General features: G+C 43.4%; 1 protein-coding gene across 2 annotated transcripts; it reads left to right on the forward strand.

Annotated features, from left to right (window-relative positions):
- Positions 1-922: 922 nt before the first annotated feature.
- On the forward strand, positions 923-18573 carry LOC147417654 (pre-mRNA-processing factor 19-like). Of its 2 annotated transcripts, XR_015187223.1 has the most exons (19): positions 923-1064; positions 1183-1268; positions 1341-1412; positions 1495-1557; positions 11219-11305; positions 11642-11780; positions 11917-12041; positions 12121-12237; positions 12315-12410; positions 12492-12551; positions 12639-12713; positions 12986-13090; positions 16219-16335; positions 16415-16492; positions 16952-17048; positions 17265-17316; positions 17468-17538; positions 17616-17869; positions 18193-18370. XR_015187223.1 is itself a non-coding variant. In XM_086506466.1 (18 exons), the coding sequence occupies exons 1-18, from the start codon at positions 1052-1054 to the stop codon at positions 17723-17725; spliced, it is 1563 nt and encodes a 520-aa protein (XP_086362592.1). In that variant the 5' UTR covers positions 923-1051; the 3' UTR covers positions 17726-18573. The 2 variants fall into 2 exon arrangements, 1 of the variants encoding a protein (XP_086362592.1); XM_086506466.1 differs by having other exon boundaries at positions 17616-18573.
- Positions 18574-18834: the final 261 nt, after the last annotated feature.

Consider the following 18834-nt stretch of genomic DNA (forward strand, 5'->3'; position numbering starts at 1 on the left):
CATAAGAATTTGCGTTCAAAAATAGAGAATTAAGCTTTTTAGATACGTTGGCTAGGATATATTAAGCTTATCAAACGACTTTTGGGTATCTTTTCTAAATTGTTTCCTACATTTATTTTAAAAGCAAGAAAAAAGAACACTAAAGTGTCCTTTTTATTGCCAAACTAGAGTTAACAAACATTACGTCTCTTTGATTAAATATTAAATGTCATGTCTGGAAAGGTTTGACCCACAGATTCTTTACTTGATTGATAATGACCGAAGGCAATTGCCTAATTAAATCAAGATTGCTAAATATATTATTGATAGAGTTGGTAGGCAACAAACAATTCGTCCAAGTAGAATCATTACCCATATTGGATGTCTTCCATTAGATGCATATTTGCATTAGGTTGTGCTATTATAAATAGAGACTTGTCACTATTTTGGAATTACTCTTTATTCTTGTAACCTCTCTCAAATTAATAAATAGGCTCACATCGGTTTATTGTGGAACCCATGTGGAGGGTTGCCCTAATTTTGTGTCACTCTGTGTACCCCTCCTTTGCTCTTTGGTGTGTATGCACAATAATCCACTTTAGGGGGAGCACATGATTGTGCTTTCTTGCTCTCATTCACTCTCATCCTCTCTCTGTTCTCATGATTATATGTGTTTTTGTGGTTGCAACATGCCTCTTGTGTTGCAAGGTATGTTAACTTCTCAAAATTGCAGATAATTGTTTAGAGCTCATATGTGGGCATAAGATCATGACCTTCAACAAGTGATCCATGAATATTTGGCCCTAATAGCTGACTGACTCTCTCTCTCTCACACACACACACACACACACACACTCTCCAGAGCCCTCACCTTCTTTGGTACCATTTAGTGATTCCTTATACAATCCGACACAATTAGTAGGTGCCTAAAAACCCTAAGCAAAAGATCCCCCACGTAATTAATATTCCATTACAATCAAACTATGGCTGCAATCTAACACTATCGTATTTTGCTTCTAAACTCTCAAGTAGGAGCCCGTGCGACCGTTCTCGGAGGAAGGGCGAGCTCGACATGTTCTGCGCAAGTAAGTTGTAGGTCGCCTGTTTCTCGTACGACTGTGTGATGGCAAGCTAAACATGAAAGCTGTTCGTCTTGCCTTTCATGTGAACCCTTAGCGGCTTCTTTGAATTGTAATTTTGCAGTTTCGGGCACTACGCCCGAAGAACCAGTCGTAAGCAGGCCTTCAGGCTTACTCTTTGAGCGAAGACTTATAGAGAAGCACATTGCGGTATGTTTCCATGGAAGCTGCGTGTTTACCCAGTAGTTCATCAGTGAATTAGGGGTTTTCTTCTATCTTCAGGAATATGGTACTTGTCCCGTTACAAAGGAAAGTCTCTCAAACGAAGATCTCATCCCTGTGAAAATCAACAAGGTGCGATAGTAGGGTTAGGGTTTCTTTTTTAGAGTTTGATCTTGCAAAGTTTAGGGCTCGAAGTGGTATGTTTTTTGTGCAGGCTGTAAAGCCAAGGCCATTACAAGCTGCCAGCATACCTGGGATGCTCAGTCTCTTCCAGAATGTAAGTAGTTTATACTTTTACAGTCATCATTATTTCACATTTGTAAAATTAATGTACCTCATTTGCCAACACAGCTGTGTAATTCTCTCCTACCCCTCAAATTCCTGCGTTGCACAAGTTCAAATCTAGTATATATATGTTGCATGCATATAAGGGTTAGGCTGAACGATGGTTCACCGTTCATGTGTGCGTCAAAGTTTTGTGACTCGTTCAACCGGATGGGGATCTTGCATAACTGCCTCCTTGGAAGCCATGGCCCCCGAAACTTGGAAGTGTCTATTCCTGTCCAAGCTTCACGTGAACTCGTGAAGGAACCAATTATGCATGTGCAAGCTAATTAAGTGACTTGTGATGTAAAGAGATTTTAAGTTTGTTGCTCACGGGCATGACTCACTTGTGTGTGGTGAGGTTAATGCTTTATTCATTTAAGTACTCTAGTTGCCCAAGCAAGTAGTGGAACTTAATTTCACGAGCTATTTAAGTAGCTTATAAGTGCTGGATAATACAAGGGAATCTGAATGAAGTAAAGGCAGGGTACGGTAGAAGGCACTATATTGTTTATCATTATGATCAAGTCCCTTGTCCAAGTAATCACCCCAACGTGTGCAACAACAAACCTTGAAATCTCATTTTATCATCGACTATGGAGCATGCAACTGCATGACAAATGAATTGAGTTTGATATTAAGCGCAAGTTTCACTTAGATTGTGTTGCGGACTTTATATTTGCTATAAGATTGAGGATAGAAGGTACTACATTGCTAATCATTACGATCAAGTCCCTTGTATTTCAAGTAATGAGTCCTAGCAGACCCATATGTGTTTTCTCCCTAATATCATGTGTAGCACAACCTTTATGATCCACTATGCATGCCCTTGATCTTCGGAGTCACGACAGAAACTCATTTCAGGCTACAAGGCACCCATTGCGCCCTTGCATTCATATAGCAGTTTTACATTGTTTTTTTGAGAGGAGGTTTCTCAGAAGCCTCTAGGGTACGAAGGGCGGCGTCTTATTTGGAAGGTAATGTACAAACATGGTGGTCTACCCTATTGTTGCGCAGGGAAGCTCCCTCAAAAGTGGATAAAATCAGCTTGGCTTATGAAAGAGTATGAAGAGGATGTCATCACTGCTTGGATGCTTTTTTGTCAATCTCTTCTTTTTGGAAGATTACCTTCAAGCAAGAGGTTGAGTAGTTTTGTTGCGGCCTATGATTTGACGATATTGCCTTAAGCAAAAGTCCGACGATGCGGCTCTCTAACCTACCCTTCAGACAAGCCAATGTCCATCGCAAAAGGCAAGATTCTTCTAATGGTAATAAGAAGGGAAGAAGAAACCCACCGGCCCATAATTATTAGTAGAGAAGCGTGTCGAGTACTACGAAGAGGACAAGTGTTACGGTTGTCGGGAACAAGGGCACATTCTTGCAAAATGCCCTAACAAAGCACCAAAGGTGTAGGTTGAGGACAAACGAGAGACTTCCAAATTGACATATGCTCGTGCAATACAAGGGAAGACAAGCCCGGAGTAGATCGATGAGAGTACGAAGCTCTGTAGAGCGTCGGGCAAAGTACGTGATCAAGAAGTCCTTATCTTCTTTGATGGAGGAGCCAAGGCGAACTTCATCTTATCAGAATTGGCGGCTCGACCAGGAATAACAATCGAAGAAATGGGACCATCGATGGAGGTTGTTTTAGCAGCACTAGGGCAAGATGTCGCCATTACATCTTTCATAGGCAAATTCTAGTTGCTTTGCTAGAGGTATCTAGGGCACGAGGACTTGTACATCTTGCCGTTGGAGGGGTGTGACATCCTCTTGAAGATCCCTTGGTACCACAAGAACCACGTCGTGGTCGACTATTGGGCAAGAAAGGCAACATTGAAGAATGAAAAAGGAAAAGAAATCACTATTGATGTAAAATCAAAGGACGAGTCTGTCCCATTTGTATCGGCTTCTGCCATTTTCAAATTAATGAAATCTACTCTTTTTTATTCTCTCTCATACTGGAAGAATTTTTTTAAAATCTATTACAAGAGAATATCCTTTCTCTACCAACCTTTTCACCCCGCATGTCCGTTGCATAGCACCGCGCTCAACACCTCACCTGTGCATTGCACTCTCTCTCGCCTTCTCTTGCGGCCGTGTGTCTCCCCCTCTGCAATTATAGGTTCATCATTTCTCTCTCTTCGCATCTTGGCTGTGCGCCTGTTGCCTCCTTTGGTTGCCCATCTTTGCCTTGCACCCTTCTCCGACTGGAGTGTTAAGGGATATGGAATGCTCAAGGATCTTTAAGTGTTGAACACCCTCGCTTAACACACACAGACATTGCTACACAAGGGCAATGCAGAGGGAGATGATGCACACACGCTACTAGCACACAGAGAGAGAGAGAGAGAGAGAGAGAGAGAGAGAGAGAGAGAGAGAGAGAGAGAGAGAGAGAGAGAGAGAGAGAGAGAGAGAGAGAGAGAATTTTGACAAAACAACGTAGATGATTGCATTTAGTAATCTAAAGTTTTTGCCAAGCAGTCTGTGGACACAAAACCGCCATGCATGCATGTGAGAGAGAGAGAGAGAGAGAGAGAGAGAGAGAGAGAGAGAGTCCCCGTGCATGTAGATCAACGTCTTGACGTCAGATTGAAGGAGAGAAATAAGAATCTTAGAAGATACTCGTTAAATACTAATTTTCCACAGTCGTGGTCGCATACTCGATGAGAGTAAGAAATCAAATTTGTTTGAGTTAGAAAAGGGGTGACAAGAATTTTTGCAAGCTTAAACCGACTGTTTCTCTGAGGGTTTGCCTGGAGAGGTACATCTTGAAAGACGTAAAGATCACACGATTGATCTAACACGTGACAGTTCGCCACTGAATCCGCCACCTTGCCGAGTAAGCAGAGCTCAAAATGAGGAAATCGTGAATCAAGTGAAGGAACTTCTTGAATAGGGTGTAATCCAGTTGAGTACATCACCTTTGTTCACCAATGCTTTTAGTGTTAAAGAAAGATGGATCATGGAGAATGTGCATTGACTATAGAGCTCTCAATAAAATCATCATCAAGAACAGGTTTCCATTTATCACAAACTTCTGACATGTCGTCACTGAATTACGGAGCTACTGGTTGAGGGGCCTAAACCCTAAGAAGCAGAAGCAATAGAAGGAGATGACTTGGCAATTTGTACGGATTCATGGAATTCACGTTGATAGGCTGTATGGAAAATTCGGATTTCGCGGTGGACTGTTGACGTGGCAAATTGTACGGATTTTTGCGTTTCACGTTGACAGTGATGACGTGGCAATTGTACGAATTCGTTGACAGTTTGTATGGAAAACCCGGATTTCGCGTTGGACTGTTGACGTGGCAAATCGTACAGATGTTTGCGTTTCACGCTGACAGTGATGACGTGGCAATTGTACGAATTAATGAAATTTATGGTAGCAGCTTTTAAGCTCTTGCTTTTGGACTAGATGCATTTGAGTTTGAAGCTTTTCACTGTAAATGCTTTTAATGGCCAAGGGCCATCAAATATGAGGCTAGGGCTCATTCCGTGGCATGCTTCCTAGAGAAGGTGTAGAGTTTGGAGTACCGGCTTGTACTATGTTGATGCAATATAAAGAAATACTGAAAGGGGCGCCAAGGTTTGGGGCCAATACTCTCTGGGGTGGAATTCTGCCACTCCGTGTCGTGTGTCGTCTCTCTCTCTCTCTCTCTTAGTTTAGTTGTTATTGAAGTGCTAAAAGTTTGTTTACTTTCTTCTTTTCTATTGGCACGTGGTGTTCGTCTTGTGACAGTGGTATCAAAGCATGAGGCGTGTGCTTTCTGAAAGCATACCGGTCCTACAAAAGAGCAGACAGAGTAAATTGGCGCTTCCCAAAGTGCACTTGAATTTTATTTGAAGTATCTTTGGGTCGTGACCTTGGACTTATTAGCCACTCCCACCCTTACTTCATAACGCATCGGGCGCGCTCCCGTCCTCACCGCTCATATCTTACAGGCATAAGCCAAAAAGATGACTTGTAAGAGAAGGATCTAAGAGTTTTTTTGAGTCTGTTTTTTCAAAAGCAGTGCCATGCAGATGTTGATGTCTATAGCTGTCACAAGGCGGGCACCACGTGCCAATAGAAAAGAACAGATTGAACAGACTTTAAACGCTTCAATAACAACTGAACTGAAAGAGAAAGACGACACGCGACACGGAGTGGCGGAATTCCACCCCAGAGAGTATTGGCCCCAAACCTTGGCGCCCCTTTCGGTATTTCTTTATATTGCATCAACACAGTACAAGCCGGTACTCGAGACTCTGCACCTTCGTATTGAAGCATGCCAGAGAATGAGCCCTAACCTCATATTCAAAGGCCCTTGGCCTAAAAAGCAGTTATAGTAAAAAGCCTTTAAAACTCGAAAGCTTCTGGTTCAAAAGCAAAGACAAAAAGCTGCCAGCGCAATTTACGAAAATCCGTACAGCTTGCCACGTCATCAGCTAGCGCAAAACGCGGAAATCTGTACAGCTTGCCACGTCTTCATGTCAGCGCAATTTTCAGAATCTGTCTGCTGCCTTAGGGTTAGGGTTAGGGTTTCTGCAGTTTTAGGGTTAGGGTTTCCAAAATTAGGGTTTGCAGGTTTTAGGGTTAGGGTTTCAGCAGTTAGGGTTTTTGGCAGAAATTAGGGTTTAGGCCCCTCGGCCACATCTGTACGTTGACTCCATTCTTTAGGCTTTGACATGTCAGCAATTTGTTACAATAGCTACCAAGCCGCACACTCCTAGGACTTGGCAAGCTCTCAAGATTTTTTTGTCCGAAGTTATATGGTTTCTTACATCTTCCTTCAGAGTGCAACTTCTGGCAGAGTGGGGTATCTTGAAATGCTTGCCATGGAAACCCTAGCAGATTACGACCCGACGGTATTAAGAACATATGTCCAAGAAGCTTTCAACTTCATGGACATTCTTCAAATCGGGCCAATCACGGGTAATCTCTATCTTGGCCGAGTCCATCTGCACTCGTGCTGCTGATGTATCTCTGGGCTCGGCTCACACAGTAAGGTGACCGGTTCGGTGGTGTGATTCCAGGTATCAGATCAATGGTATGATCCTCAGGACGAGTTGGTGACAACTCGCCTTGCAGGCCCTCTGAAAAGCAATCAACATGAGTGGAGAAAATCTTGGCGTTCTTTGCATAGTAACAGGGAATGGCCGTTTTTAGGTCTCCGTTTCCTGTTCCCATTCCAAGTTCCCGTTCCGAATCCCTGTTCCGTGTTTCAAACGTGAGTACCTGTAACAGGGAATGGCATTTTGTTCCGCGTTCCCGTTCCGTTTTCCCGTTCCTGGTAACTATGGTTCTTTGTTCAGATCAAACATATTCGACCTTCATCCATTGTTCAGTTTTCTCCCAAAAAAGTGAGTAAAGAAACTGAAGTTCATCAAGTACAATCTCTGAGCCCTTCTTTTGTCAAAGTCGCTTTCTCGGCCCGGTAGTCAACCACGGCGTTGTTCTTGTGGTACCAAGGGATTTCGAGCAGGACGTCACAACCTCTCAAGGAAATTACGTAGAAATCCTCGTGTCCTAAACACCCCTGTCATTGCAAACGAAGTTTGCCAATGATCAGTGTAATGGCAACATCTCGAGCGGGTGCCACTCGAACTACCTCTGCCTGTGGCCTCAGCCTGTCGGGCGTAATTCCAAATCGAGCTGCCAATCCAAGTGCAAAGAAGTTGGCCTTGGCTCCTTCGTCAAAGAAAAAGAGGGCTTCCCGATCCTTCACTTTGCCCTAAAGTGGCCCTAAAGTGGCAAAGGTTGTACTTTCATTCATTTGATTCGGTTCGGGTCCCACGCAATGTGGTACCAGTTCTGTTTTTATCTGCCTTTTCTGCCACGTCCCTCAACTGCTTTGGAACTTTCTGGCCTTTCTTCATCCTGTTCATTCGGTGCCTTGTTAGGGCACTTCGCGGAGATATGCCCAGTTTTCCCGCATTCAAAACACTTCCCCTCTTTGATATAGCTGATCCTCTCTCGACGAGTGAGCTGGGGTCGTGCATCCTTTTCTTTCGATTCTGGGGTGCTCGTCTTCTTTCTACTTCCATTGTCTGTTCGGTTCTCTGTGTCATGATCTCATTTGTGGGGTAAGTCAAAGTGCCTGAATGAATAGCAAAACCCTGTTTTGCATGACTCATCAGTTCTTGAATGGAATCTGACTTTTGCTCTAAGCAATGATCTCGGATCTCTGTAGGAAGACCCAAGATAAAACGCTCAATTTATTCTTTGAACGAGATCTTCTTAAAAAAGGGGCGGGTAGAAAAGAGTTCCAGAATCTCTCGCAATAAGCGTCCAATGTATAATTCTTGGTCATCCGAAGATGGTTCCAAGCAGCTCGTATGTCGTGTTCATACTCTCGAGTCAGCCATGAAGAAATAAAAAAATTTCAACCATTTAACTGGCGCTGTCTTGTTTAATAGTAGTGTGGACCACCAAGTTCGAGCATTCCCCTTAAGGTAAGAGACAACCCTCCGAATCTTGGAGTGCTCTGAGTAACGTCCTCTTGAGAAAGCTATGTCAAACTGGTGTATAAAAGACAAAGCCTTCGAAGCATCTCTATAACCAGAAACGTGTCAAATTTAATTGACTGTCCACCTTCCTTAAACTCTTGGACTTTCTTGCTTTTGTCTTCCAAAAAGTCATACTGGTTGGCTTTATAAAAATTCTTCTTCTTTGCATAGAAATTGCTTCTATGCTGTCGTCAGAGTCCAAACTATCTGAAGACGAGTCCTCTGTAGAACTGTCAACCACGGGGCGAGATTTAGGCTTCTTTGCCTTTTTCTTGCAGCTTTGCTTTTTGTTTCGGACAGTCAGTTCCTTTCTTCTGCTTTCTGGCGTGCTTTTTGGCTTTGTTGGTTGTGTCAAAAAGCTGAGTAATCCGTGTATCAACCACCTCTTTTAATTCTTGCTCTGTAGACATCCTTGGAGTAGGAGGTTTCTTAGAGTGCCGGTTTAAGAGGTGGTTCTGTGGCCTTCGGCCATTGAGAGTGCACTTCGTTGAAGGATGTCTGCGCCAAAAATTTTGCAAATTTGGGATCCTTCGCAATGTTGATCATCATCTTTGTCGCATTGTCAACCAATTGTCGACGCTTCATCTCTTCAATCTCCACCTGAGTAGGCCGAGGCGGGCCATACTCCTTGTGAGAATCTTCCCCAGATGCAGAGGAAGTGGACTGATCTCTGTTTGAATCCATAAGTGTCGTGAGAAAAGGATCGGATTTCCCGGTAGAAGAGAAATCGGTCGTGCTCTGATACCACTGTAACAAACTTGGACATTCAAAGTCAAGATTCTACCGCAACACAACAGAGATTCACTTCAAAATAGTTCACAATTCACAATTAATTCGACACGGCCCGGCAGAGTTCCGTGCCTAGAGATATTGGCCCCAAAGACTGGCGCCCCTTTCTGTATTTCTTTTTGTATTAAATTTGTGCTCAAAGTACAAGGGAGTGGGAGGGTCTCACTCTCAGACTCAGATGCTGTGAAGAGTGGGAGCCTTGCCCACGCTTATAAAGGTTTACAAGGGATGCCAAAAGCAGAACCCCAAAACCTGAAAAAAAAAACATTAAAAATAAAGCAGCTATTCAAAAGCTCTCTGTCTCTCTAGCATTGGGTAGGATTTTTTCCCCTGCTTTTCCTCACAAATCAGCCACGTCAGCATTCCGTAAAATCCGCCGCAGGCTTTTCATGTATTGCTTTTGGGTTGGTGTAATTGTTCACCTCAAAAAAAGCATAGGGAGGGGGTTGGCTGATTTTTACGTTGGATGTGTGTGTGTGTGTGTGTAGGTGAATAAAAGGGTATAGTGGAGAGTTTTTGTAAGCTGCTTGATCTTTAGCTCTTGATTTTGAAGAGTTTCTAGCAGGCAATTGTACTTGACAAATTCAACCAATAGACAAATACCCAACCAAGGACGTTGATAGAGGAAGTTCATGGCCACCAACTTGCGTAGCAATCCTCTCTGACATTTTCTTCTCTATCTCCCTTGACTTTATTCAGTTCAATTCTGTTCAATCATTTCAAGTTGTCTTTAGAGTGGGGTACCGTTAGTCTTAGAGTGTGACTTGGTGGATGACTCGTAGGGAAAGTCTGCACTCTCCATTAATTCTAACTTGACTTTTGGTTAATAAAATAGAGAAAAACTGCCATGGTTGCCTAGTTTAGGACGAGTACGTCTTAGAGTGGAACTTCGCCACTGTGTGTCTCTTGTCTTACTGTTTTCTCATGTTCAAGTTTGTCGCTTTTGGTATAAGTTCAGTATTGTTGCAAGGATTTACCTCCTTGTCAACTGACTTGCCGGTTCTTAGTTTGCCTTATGATTAGCATCCAAAAAGCAACTCCTATGTAGGTATTGCCACGTGAAATATGAATCTGTACGATGTTGCCACATCATTGATTCGTACATCGCTGTGGTTCCGGTGGGAATCGTGTTGTGATTTACGAGCTATCCCTGGCCGGCTGTATCTTACTTTGGTTGGTTTTGCTTTGCTCAACCGTTGAGAATCTACTCTGCTTCAGGTGATGCCACATCATTGTTTTGTGACCCTCTTCCTCTTATCATCCACAAACACCTGGTCAGCTTGAGAATGCAAATTCCACTTGATCTTTTGAAGATTATGTTGCTGAACACAAAAAGTTTGGGAAAAGTCTCTTCTACTTATTGAGCTTGCTTACAACAACACTACTCATTCTTGGACAAGGAAAGCTTCTTTTGAGGTCATTGAAGTCACAAGAAAGTTCCACTCACTCTTCTTACAAAGGAATTTTTTCTTTTGAAGCCTACCAGTTTGTCCAAGATTTAGACTCAGCCTACACCAAGGGTAAGCAAGCTTTACGAAGTTCATAGGACTTCGTAAAAAACATTGACAGAAAATTTACATCAAGCTTGGCAAATGGGTTTTCCTTTGCTTTAAGAAGGCTAGACAAGAAGATGAAAGGTAACAAATGACTATTCAAAGCTCAAGAGATGGTTCTATGGTCTCTTAAAGCCATTGATCATTGCAAATAGGAGAAGTTGTCATAATGATTTGAGGAAGAATGAAGCTATGGGGATTCTCACTTTACCTGGACTATGTGCTATTTTACTGGAACACCGAAACAAACTTGAAACACAAATTGAGAACTGTAATCACTGTAAATCACACCACCTGCACGAAAGACAAGAGGAGCGGAGTTCCCTCTAGATATTGGCCCCAAAACAGGCCCTCCTGCTGTTATATTCTTTATTTGTATTGATGTTGAACAATTAAAAGGTACAACTGGTTGGACAGCCCACTCTTAACAGTCTTGAGTGCAATAGGCACCTAAGGGCATTTGCCTTGTGAGTTTCATGTATGTTCACCGAACACTTTCTTAATGTCCTATCATGTTACATTTGGACACATTGCATTTTGTCCCTTGTGTACTTCTATGTCTGGTTTTAGCAGGTGTCTCTGCAAGCATTTGGTTGCAGTATCTTGACATTATTGTATTGGTTGTAGTAGTGTGGTATTGGTGGCCATCTAGTTTTTTTTTGGCATCCCCTGCAAGATTACCAGCAGGCATAAATAGATAGCTTTGACCACACAAGATAATTATTGAGGTCACTAAACCAAATACGGTTCTGGAAAAATTGGTGGTCTTGATCTTTGCAGGAATGGGACGCAGTGGTCTTGTCAAATTATGCTCTTGAGCAGCAGCTACACAATTCGCGGCAAGAACTTAGTCATGCTCTGTATCAAGTAAGTTCTCAGTTCCTGATAATACATGATGGGAGTGAGTTTGAGGTGCTGGTTATTTCAGAGTAAAGTTTGCACAAAGTTCAAAACTTGAATCGGAATGCTCAGTGTCTAAATAACTTTGTAATGAGCATTGTAGACTTTTATTTTCTTTCTGCACCATGGTCCCTCTGGTTTTCTCTCTGTCTCTCTCTGTGTATGTCTCTTTCTTTCTCATCATCGACTGTGAAGGTAGATATGGTTAACTTTGAAGGTATCAATTCCTTTGAGCACCTTGCACTTTTAGGGACATATCCTTGCAAAAAAGGCCTTGACAGCTGAAACTTTATTGTTCTGCAGCATGATGCGGCTTGCAGGGTTATTGCAAGATTGAAGAAAGAGAGAGATGAAGCACATGCCTTGCTTGCCCAGGCTGAAAGGCATTTACCTGCCCTTCCTCCTGTACCTAGTGCACTGGCACTGAGCAATGGAAAACGAGGTATATAGTGTGGACCTGTTAGATCAAAATGTGTGGAAATTGATTGTTATCATATGCACTTGAGTGTGTTGAGGTTTGTGATTTTTTGTTGTAAAGGATCTTTTCTACAGGCTGTAATCTTGCATGTTTTATGCAGCTGCTCCAGAAAGTGATCAGGAACCTGCAGCTGGCAAACGGGCTCGGCAAGGGATTACTCCTGAAATGATCAAGGAGCTGACTGATTGCAATACGAGCCTGTCTGCCCAAAGAAAGAAACGCCAGGTTTGCTTCGAGTAAAAATTATATCGTTTTTCTGTTTCCAGCTGTGTATAGCTCCTTATCTCGTCTAGCTGGAAACCAGGTTTCTCAAGATTTGGCCCCCCCAGAAGCTTTGGAGAGCTACACACAACTTTCTAGTCACCCTCTTCACAAAACAAACAAGGCTGGCATTTTGTCAGTGGATGTACACCAGTCGAAGGTGCACAGAGTGTAGAAAATCTGATACTGATTGGGAACTACTTGTTGCTTCTATATAATGTACTGGTACTTGTGCAGGATTTAATATTGACAGGTGGGGTCGATACCAATGCTATAGTATTTGATCGGACCTCTGGAGAGATAGTTTCAACCCTAAGTGGCCATAGCAAACGGGTTCGCTAATATACCTTTTGACCTTGAGAAGGCTTTGTAGTATTTACTGGATTAAGACGTGCTCCCTCGTCTAATGTGCAGGTCAATAGTGTTAAGTTTGTTCCTCAGGGTGATTATGTTCTGACCGGCTCGTCTGATAAGGTGACGTGCTCGTGATATATAAATTTGTGTCAATGTAGCCTCTCTTGAAGTCTTTCTAAAGCAGTGATCTGGGTTGCCCCTTTACAGACAGTCAAAATCTGGCAAGCAAACGAGGATGGAGTTTATGAATGCAAGCACACTGGTCGGGATCATAGTGGAGAGGTTTGTTTTTTAAAGCGCCATGCGGTTGCATTGCCAAGCTATGAGGCGCTATGTTATTGTGATTTTGTTAGTTATGCTTGCATCATTGTGAGGTTTTCTCACATAATTGATTCATCTTGTCATTCAATATTTTTGTTTTACTGCAGTTTTTTCTGTGGTTTTATTTACCTTTTTCTTGAGCAATTTTGTTGCAAGTTAGGAACTGTGCCCTCTGCGGTGGGAGTTTACAATTTAAAGCAAGAAACCTCAAGCTGATGTGAGCTCTTTTCCAGGTTCGTGCAGTGACAGTGCATGCTACCAACAACTATTTTGTGACTGCATCGTCTGACAAAAGCTGGTGTTTCTATGATCTTGCGTACGGCGACTGCTTGGTTCAGGTCAATAAATTTGCTCTTTACTATGAAGAATGAGGAATGGTATGGCGTAGGTTTAAACACTCTGTTTTGAGTTTAATTTTTCTGATTCTGTCCAAGTAGGAATGGACCAAGGCATTGAGCTAGTCATTGAATTTGGAGGAATATCAGATAGGGGGGCACCGTGCATGCTCCTACCTACATCCTAATTTTTTGAAAATGGACTCCACTGTCCGAGTCCGTATGAGGAGCTTCCTCTTAACCTCCTCTGCCCTCAGTTTCTCAGAATGTGCTGGTAAGTGCAAAATTGTTTGCAAATCCTGCACACACGACATGACACAAGCCATACTCACACCTATACAAACATAGAGAGTGGACATTTAGAGCCAATACTAACTCACCTCCAAGTGGGGGAGCTTGTAGCCAACGGGCTAGCCTCTACCACAAGGTCTACTGTCCCATACCACCAAGCCCACACCAATACGGGTGTGTGTGTGGAGCTACCAAGGGCCTAAAGACCAAGTGTGGTGATCACACAAGATGGGTCACTAATGAGCCTAGGGTCCTATTTATAGGATTCCTTAACTGCCTAATCATAGGGCCATGTTCACACTTGGCCAGACATAGCTCAAGCGCCCATCCTAATGTCTTGGGACGAAACAGCTTCTCAGGCCTCGTTGCTAACTGTGGCCCCCCCCCCCCCCCCCTCCGCCCTCCCGCCCCCCCGCTAGTCTTTGCGTATCATGGTACATCCATTAGAGTTAGAGCTCCATCCCGCTCATCCCTCACACACATTTACACACCCCCCATGTCTGTCCATCTTGTTTTGTAGTGAGTATTTTGTAGCGATTTTAGCTTCAGCCTTTTCTCTGGGTATTGGAGACAAATGTGTCCGAATTCGGCCTAGAAGATGTCAATAAAGCTCTCTCTCTCTCTCATAGGTCATTTTGGCCTTTTGAAGACGTTAATATAACATTTCATTTCTCTCTCTCTCTCTCTCTCTCTCTCTCTCTCTCTCTCCTACTCTATTTGGTATGTATGTGGATGAGGTTTCTGACTACATTGAGAGAGATGGTGATAGAGGTGCACAGCTGACAGGGACATGGGTTCCACTATTGTTATATGTTGATGATATTGTGTTGATCTCCGACTCTCCGGAGGGGATGCAACGTCACTTGGATGCTTTGCATAGGTTTGCCCAGGAAAGTGGTTTGTCCGTCAACCTTGGTAAAACCAAGGTCATGGTATTTAATACCACCCCACAGTGGATCAGGAGGTCAGCGCCATCATTCACATATGGCCAAGAGAAGGTAGAGTATACAGATGCTTACACTTATCTTGGAGTGGCCAGCATTTTCATTGAGGAGGGCAGCAGGGACTAGATTGACCAGAGCCCATGCAACATTGGGTAGATCGGAAAGGATGTGTTCCCAGGTTCAGTTTCAAGAGCCTCGGACGAAGCTCTGGCTCTTTGACACTTTGGTGGCTTCTGCATTGCTTTATGGAGCTGAGATTTGGGGACCTTCACTGCATCATCACGGGAGGACAGGCCGCAATGATGGATGGGGGGACATGGAGAAGCCTCTGGTCTCTATGATCTCGCGGCTCATTAGAGCCAAGGCTTCAGTACCACGTGCTATTGTACGAGCAGAGCTAGCTGCCCCCCAACTAGTGGTTGAGGCGCTCACCAGATCTGTCTCCTTCATATACCGCATGTGGGGACTTCCCAGAGACAGATATGCACGCCTTGCACTTGAGTCCTCTCGACAATTAGCCATGTAGGGAGATACAACATGCTGGTATGGGGAGATGACATCATGGTTTCAGGCGCATGGGTTCATCATAGACAGATTGCCTCCCTTCCAGTACTCACTGGATGCGCCCTCTCTGACTCTTACACAGTCCGAGATCACCAGGCTCATTCGCCAAGACTTGACTCAGCTAGACACCAAGAGGACATGGATACAGCCAGCACAAGAGCTGGGCACGAAGATGGCTTTCTACAGAGAGCATCTCCTCCAGCTTATGGAGGATGGTTTTGTGATGAGGCCCAGATACATGGACACCCACTTGTCTCATGGGATACGATGTGCTATTGGCTAGATACGCACATCCTCACACCAGCTGCGGATCGAGACTGGGAGATACAGCGGAGTACCAACAGAGGCCATGACATGCCTCCTGTGTGACATCTAGCCTGAGACAGAGTTGCACTACTCATGCCACTACCCCATCTACTACGAGATACGAGGCCGCTTCCATTGCTTGTTCAGAGAGGGCTTTGGACCATTCTCTAGAGTCATGCAGTACAAGGATCAGAGATGCCTGGGTTTGTTTTTGCTCGACCTGCGCAGACATAGAGAGAGCCTGATGAGAGGAGAGGCTAGCCAGTCTCAGAGACAGATCACAGAATTCTTTAAAGCTGCCACTGGACACCCGGAGGAGTTACTACCACAGCAGAGCTCGTCGCTCACACTAGAGATCGACTGAGCGACTGATCTGGGGAGATCCAGACGCCCACGACTGCGGAGGACTACACAGCATCGACGGAGGCTGCATCAGAGGATTCGGATCACCTTGGCTCGACATGCACGACGCCCGGTCAGACTACTGACCATGGAGGAGATTGATGAGATCCGCCAGCGACCGATGCTGGATCTCCTGTGATCTAGCTATCCCAGCTAGCCGTTTAGCTGCTTAGTTCACACCTAGCAGTTTAGGATTCCATAGTATTTTATTTTGTGATTTTGTCATCTTGTTACTCTGACTTTGTATCAGATCCACCACATTGTAACTTTCTGGTCTCATAGGTCACCTTGGCCTTTTGAAGACGTTAATATAACATTTCATTTCATTTCTCTCTCTGTGAGTGTGTGTGTGTGTGTGTTAAAAGGGGGGCTTGTACATTTTGTAATAGATAAAAGACTTATGTGCCTGGTACTATGAGGTTTATCGTGTGTTTTATACCATCGCCAGAGACTCTGGGTGGAGTTGTTCTCTCTAGACAAGTTCATTCTCTAGAGAAGGATTGAGTTTTGCTTTCTTGTTTCTTATTCTTGTGAACAAAAGATGCCTTTATCTTTCTTGGTATCTGCATCAGCAGATTCGGATGATACAAACATGCCAATGGTTTTTCCCTCTACATTCTGCAGGTGAATGAGTCTACAATGCAGGAGGGCTATACATCTGCTTCATTTCATCCAGATGGGCTTATTTTAGGGATGGGAACAGCTGAGTCCCTTGTGCGAATTTGGGATGTCAAGTCTCAGGTTAGGGTTTATTTACCAACATTTTTTCATTTATATAGTTGTGGTTGTTTCATCTCCTGAAGGTCTAGTTCTAAAACAGGCCAATGTTGCACAATTCGAAGGGCATAGTGGACCAGTGACGGATATATCTTTCTCAGAAAATGGTTATTTTCTTGCGGTAAGTTTGCCTTTTTACGGGGCTGGTTAAACAATAAAGGGTATCAAGCAACTTGTGGGGCTTTTTTGTCAAAATCTTCAAAAATATTTCGAGGATATTAGGTGCAAATTCAAAGCAAGTATGCATGATTGGTGTGATTATAGGGACCCTTCGCCTACATACAACTTATAAGCACTCATATTAACCTCTACCTTGAGGATAAACCTAGGTATCCTCAAGAGCCCTGCAGTCCCCCACAACATTCCCACTCACTTATGACGGGATATGCACAACTAAATGATGATTAATGCTAAATCTCAGATGTCAAATACTATAAGACTCATTGATGCAGGCTTCATGTTTGATGCATGCAGTGATGAGGATTCAGTAACCTATGTGTATTTTTCAAGGTTTTGTGCATGCATTTATATTCAATGGAAGTTTTGTGGCAACCTTTCAAGTGTCAGTCCCTTTCTGCAGACAGCTGCTCAAGATGGGGTGAAGTTGTGGGATTTGCGGAAGCTTAAAAATTTTCGGTCCTTTTCACCATATGATGCCAATACACCAACTAATGCAGGTAAATGTGTGCACGTGTGCATGTGTGTGAGGTGACCTCTCTTTTCATGTATGCATTACATGATCATTTCAAATAGGGGCAAGAGACGGCATCTCTTATGCAAGTATGACACGTTTTAATATAAGGAGTGATAGTAGATTGTAATTAATATAAAAGTGCTGAAGAATTACTTTTCTAAGAAATTCAGCATCTTATTTTCATTTTGGAACTCTGCAGTGGAGTTTGATTTCAGTGGGAATTACCTTGCTATTGCTGGTTCAGATGTAAGGTAAGAATTGTAGCTTCTGCAATTGAGTGCTCAACAGTCAATTGGCTGTGTCTTGGAAGACAGAAATTTGGCTTCTTAGAAGTGGAGGAAAGTGGCTGTTCAAGCCGATTATCTTATTATCTTAACTAAATGCTCTTATTTCCATTAACAGGATTTATCAAGTATCGGGTGTTAAACAGGATTGGAACACTATAAAGGTTTTACCCGATCTCTCAGGGACAGGTAAACCTATGGTTCTTGATCGATTCCTAAGCTGAAAGGTTGGCTTGATATTGATCCTTGGCCCCTTTCACATGCAGGCAAAGTCACCTCTGTCAGATTTGGGCCACTTGCGAAGTACGTGGCAACTGGAACTGGGGACCGAAATCTAAGAATATTTGGTGTCCCTGTTGCATCATTGGAGGCTTGATCTATAGGGGAGCAATGGCACTTTGATTTGTGGACGTAACCGAAGAGATTTGTGCGTGCTCGTTGAAAGGGGTTTAGAGTACGGGACATTGACCTTGGGGTGCACGTGATGACTTGATTTCTCTATGGTCTTTTTCTCAATCTGGTGGGCTAGTTGTGTCTGGTTTCCCCTTTCTATTTGTTGTGAGATGAGAGCGAATTCAGCTGTGTGTAAAAGGTACTCTGGGCAAGTTGCATAGGAGACAGGTAGGAATTTTGAGATCCAACAAACATGGCACTAGCGTGATTTGAAGCGCATGCCGTCAGATCACCTCCCAACAGTGAATGCCTGTATTATCATGAGTGAATGAGCCCACTAGGAGAGTCATAGAAGTGGATGTATTTTAGAGAGGAATTCCAATTCTTGATTGAATGTTTACAACCACTTTATTGTGATGGGTTTGATGACGCACTTATGGTGTCATGCAGAAAAAGTATGGTGTCTTGGCCAGAAGAGGCGTTGCCCTTGCCACTTGGCTCCAGTGAAACTTCTAGATGAGGTAATTGACTGTTGTATAAACTCAGCTGCAAAAAGCTGGGTCTTCATCTTTGCAGTTCAAGAGCTTATGAAGAAGGAAGACTCAATGATTGAAGAGTGTTTGTGTCAGCAATGACTTCAAAGGTTGAATTAGCTATCAAACTTTTTTGTGTCCATGGACAGCCCCATTTTTGAACATAGCGGCCTTTTCCATGATGTTGAAATATCAATTTTGATGCTAGGATCAGGATTGAGCCCGTGCTGCACCTTTGTGTGATGTTGATAGGCACATTGGAAATTGAACTAAAGGTTTCTCTTAAGGGCCTCATTCCTATTGCTGCAACCAGGTGGTCTGCCTGATCAGAATGTTTTTTATAGCCGTGAAGGTAGTGAGCGGATCACTGTTGTGTCCCAAGTTATGGTGAATGCAAGTTTAGCAGGCGAGCTCCATTGATGCTAAAGCTAACAAGTTGGAGGTAGTTTAGTTCTGATAGGTTGTACAATTGTAATGGTGCAAGTAGTGTCTTGTCTGTGTGTCTGGTCTTTTTCGAATCGTTACCTTCACATAGAAATGAAATGAAGCTGGCATCCAA

This window comes from Adiantum capillus-veneris, chromosome 30 (genome assembly GCF_014529385.1).
Source record: "Adiantum capillus-veneris isolate H3 chromosome 30, ASM1452938v2, whole genome shotgun sequence".
In the NCBI taxonomy this organism is placed as follows: Eukaryota; Viridiplantae; Streptophyta; class Polypodiopsida; order Polypodiales; family Pteridaceae; genus Adiantum; species Adiantum capillus-veneris.

Bases quoted from the DNA above. Each gene is read 5' to 3' on its own strand.
- LOC147417654 (XM_086506466.1), top strand. The intron at 11,306-11,641 runs GTAAGTTCTCAG...ATTGTTCTGCAG, and splicing joins TTAGTCATGCTCTGTATCAA to CATGATGCGGCTTGCAGGGT. The intron at 11,781-11,916 runs GTATATAGTGTG...TGTTTTATGCAG, and splicing joins ACTGAGCAATGGAAAACGAG to CTGCTCCAGAAAGTGATCAG.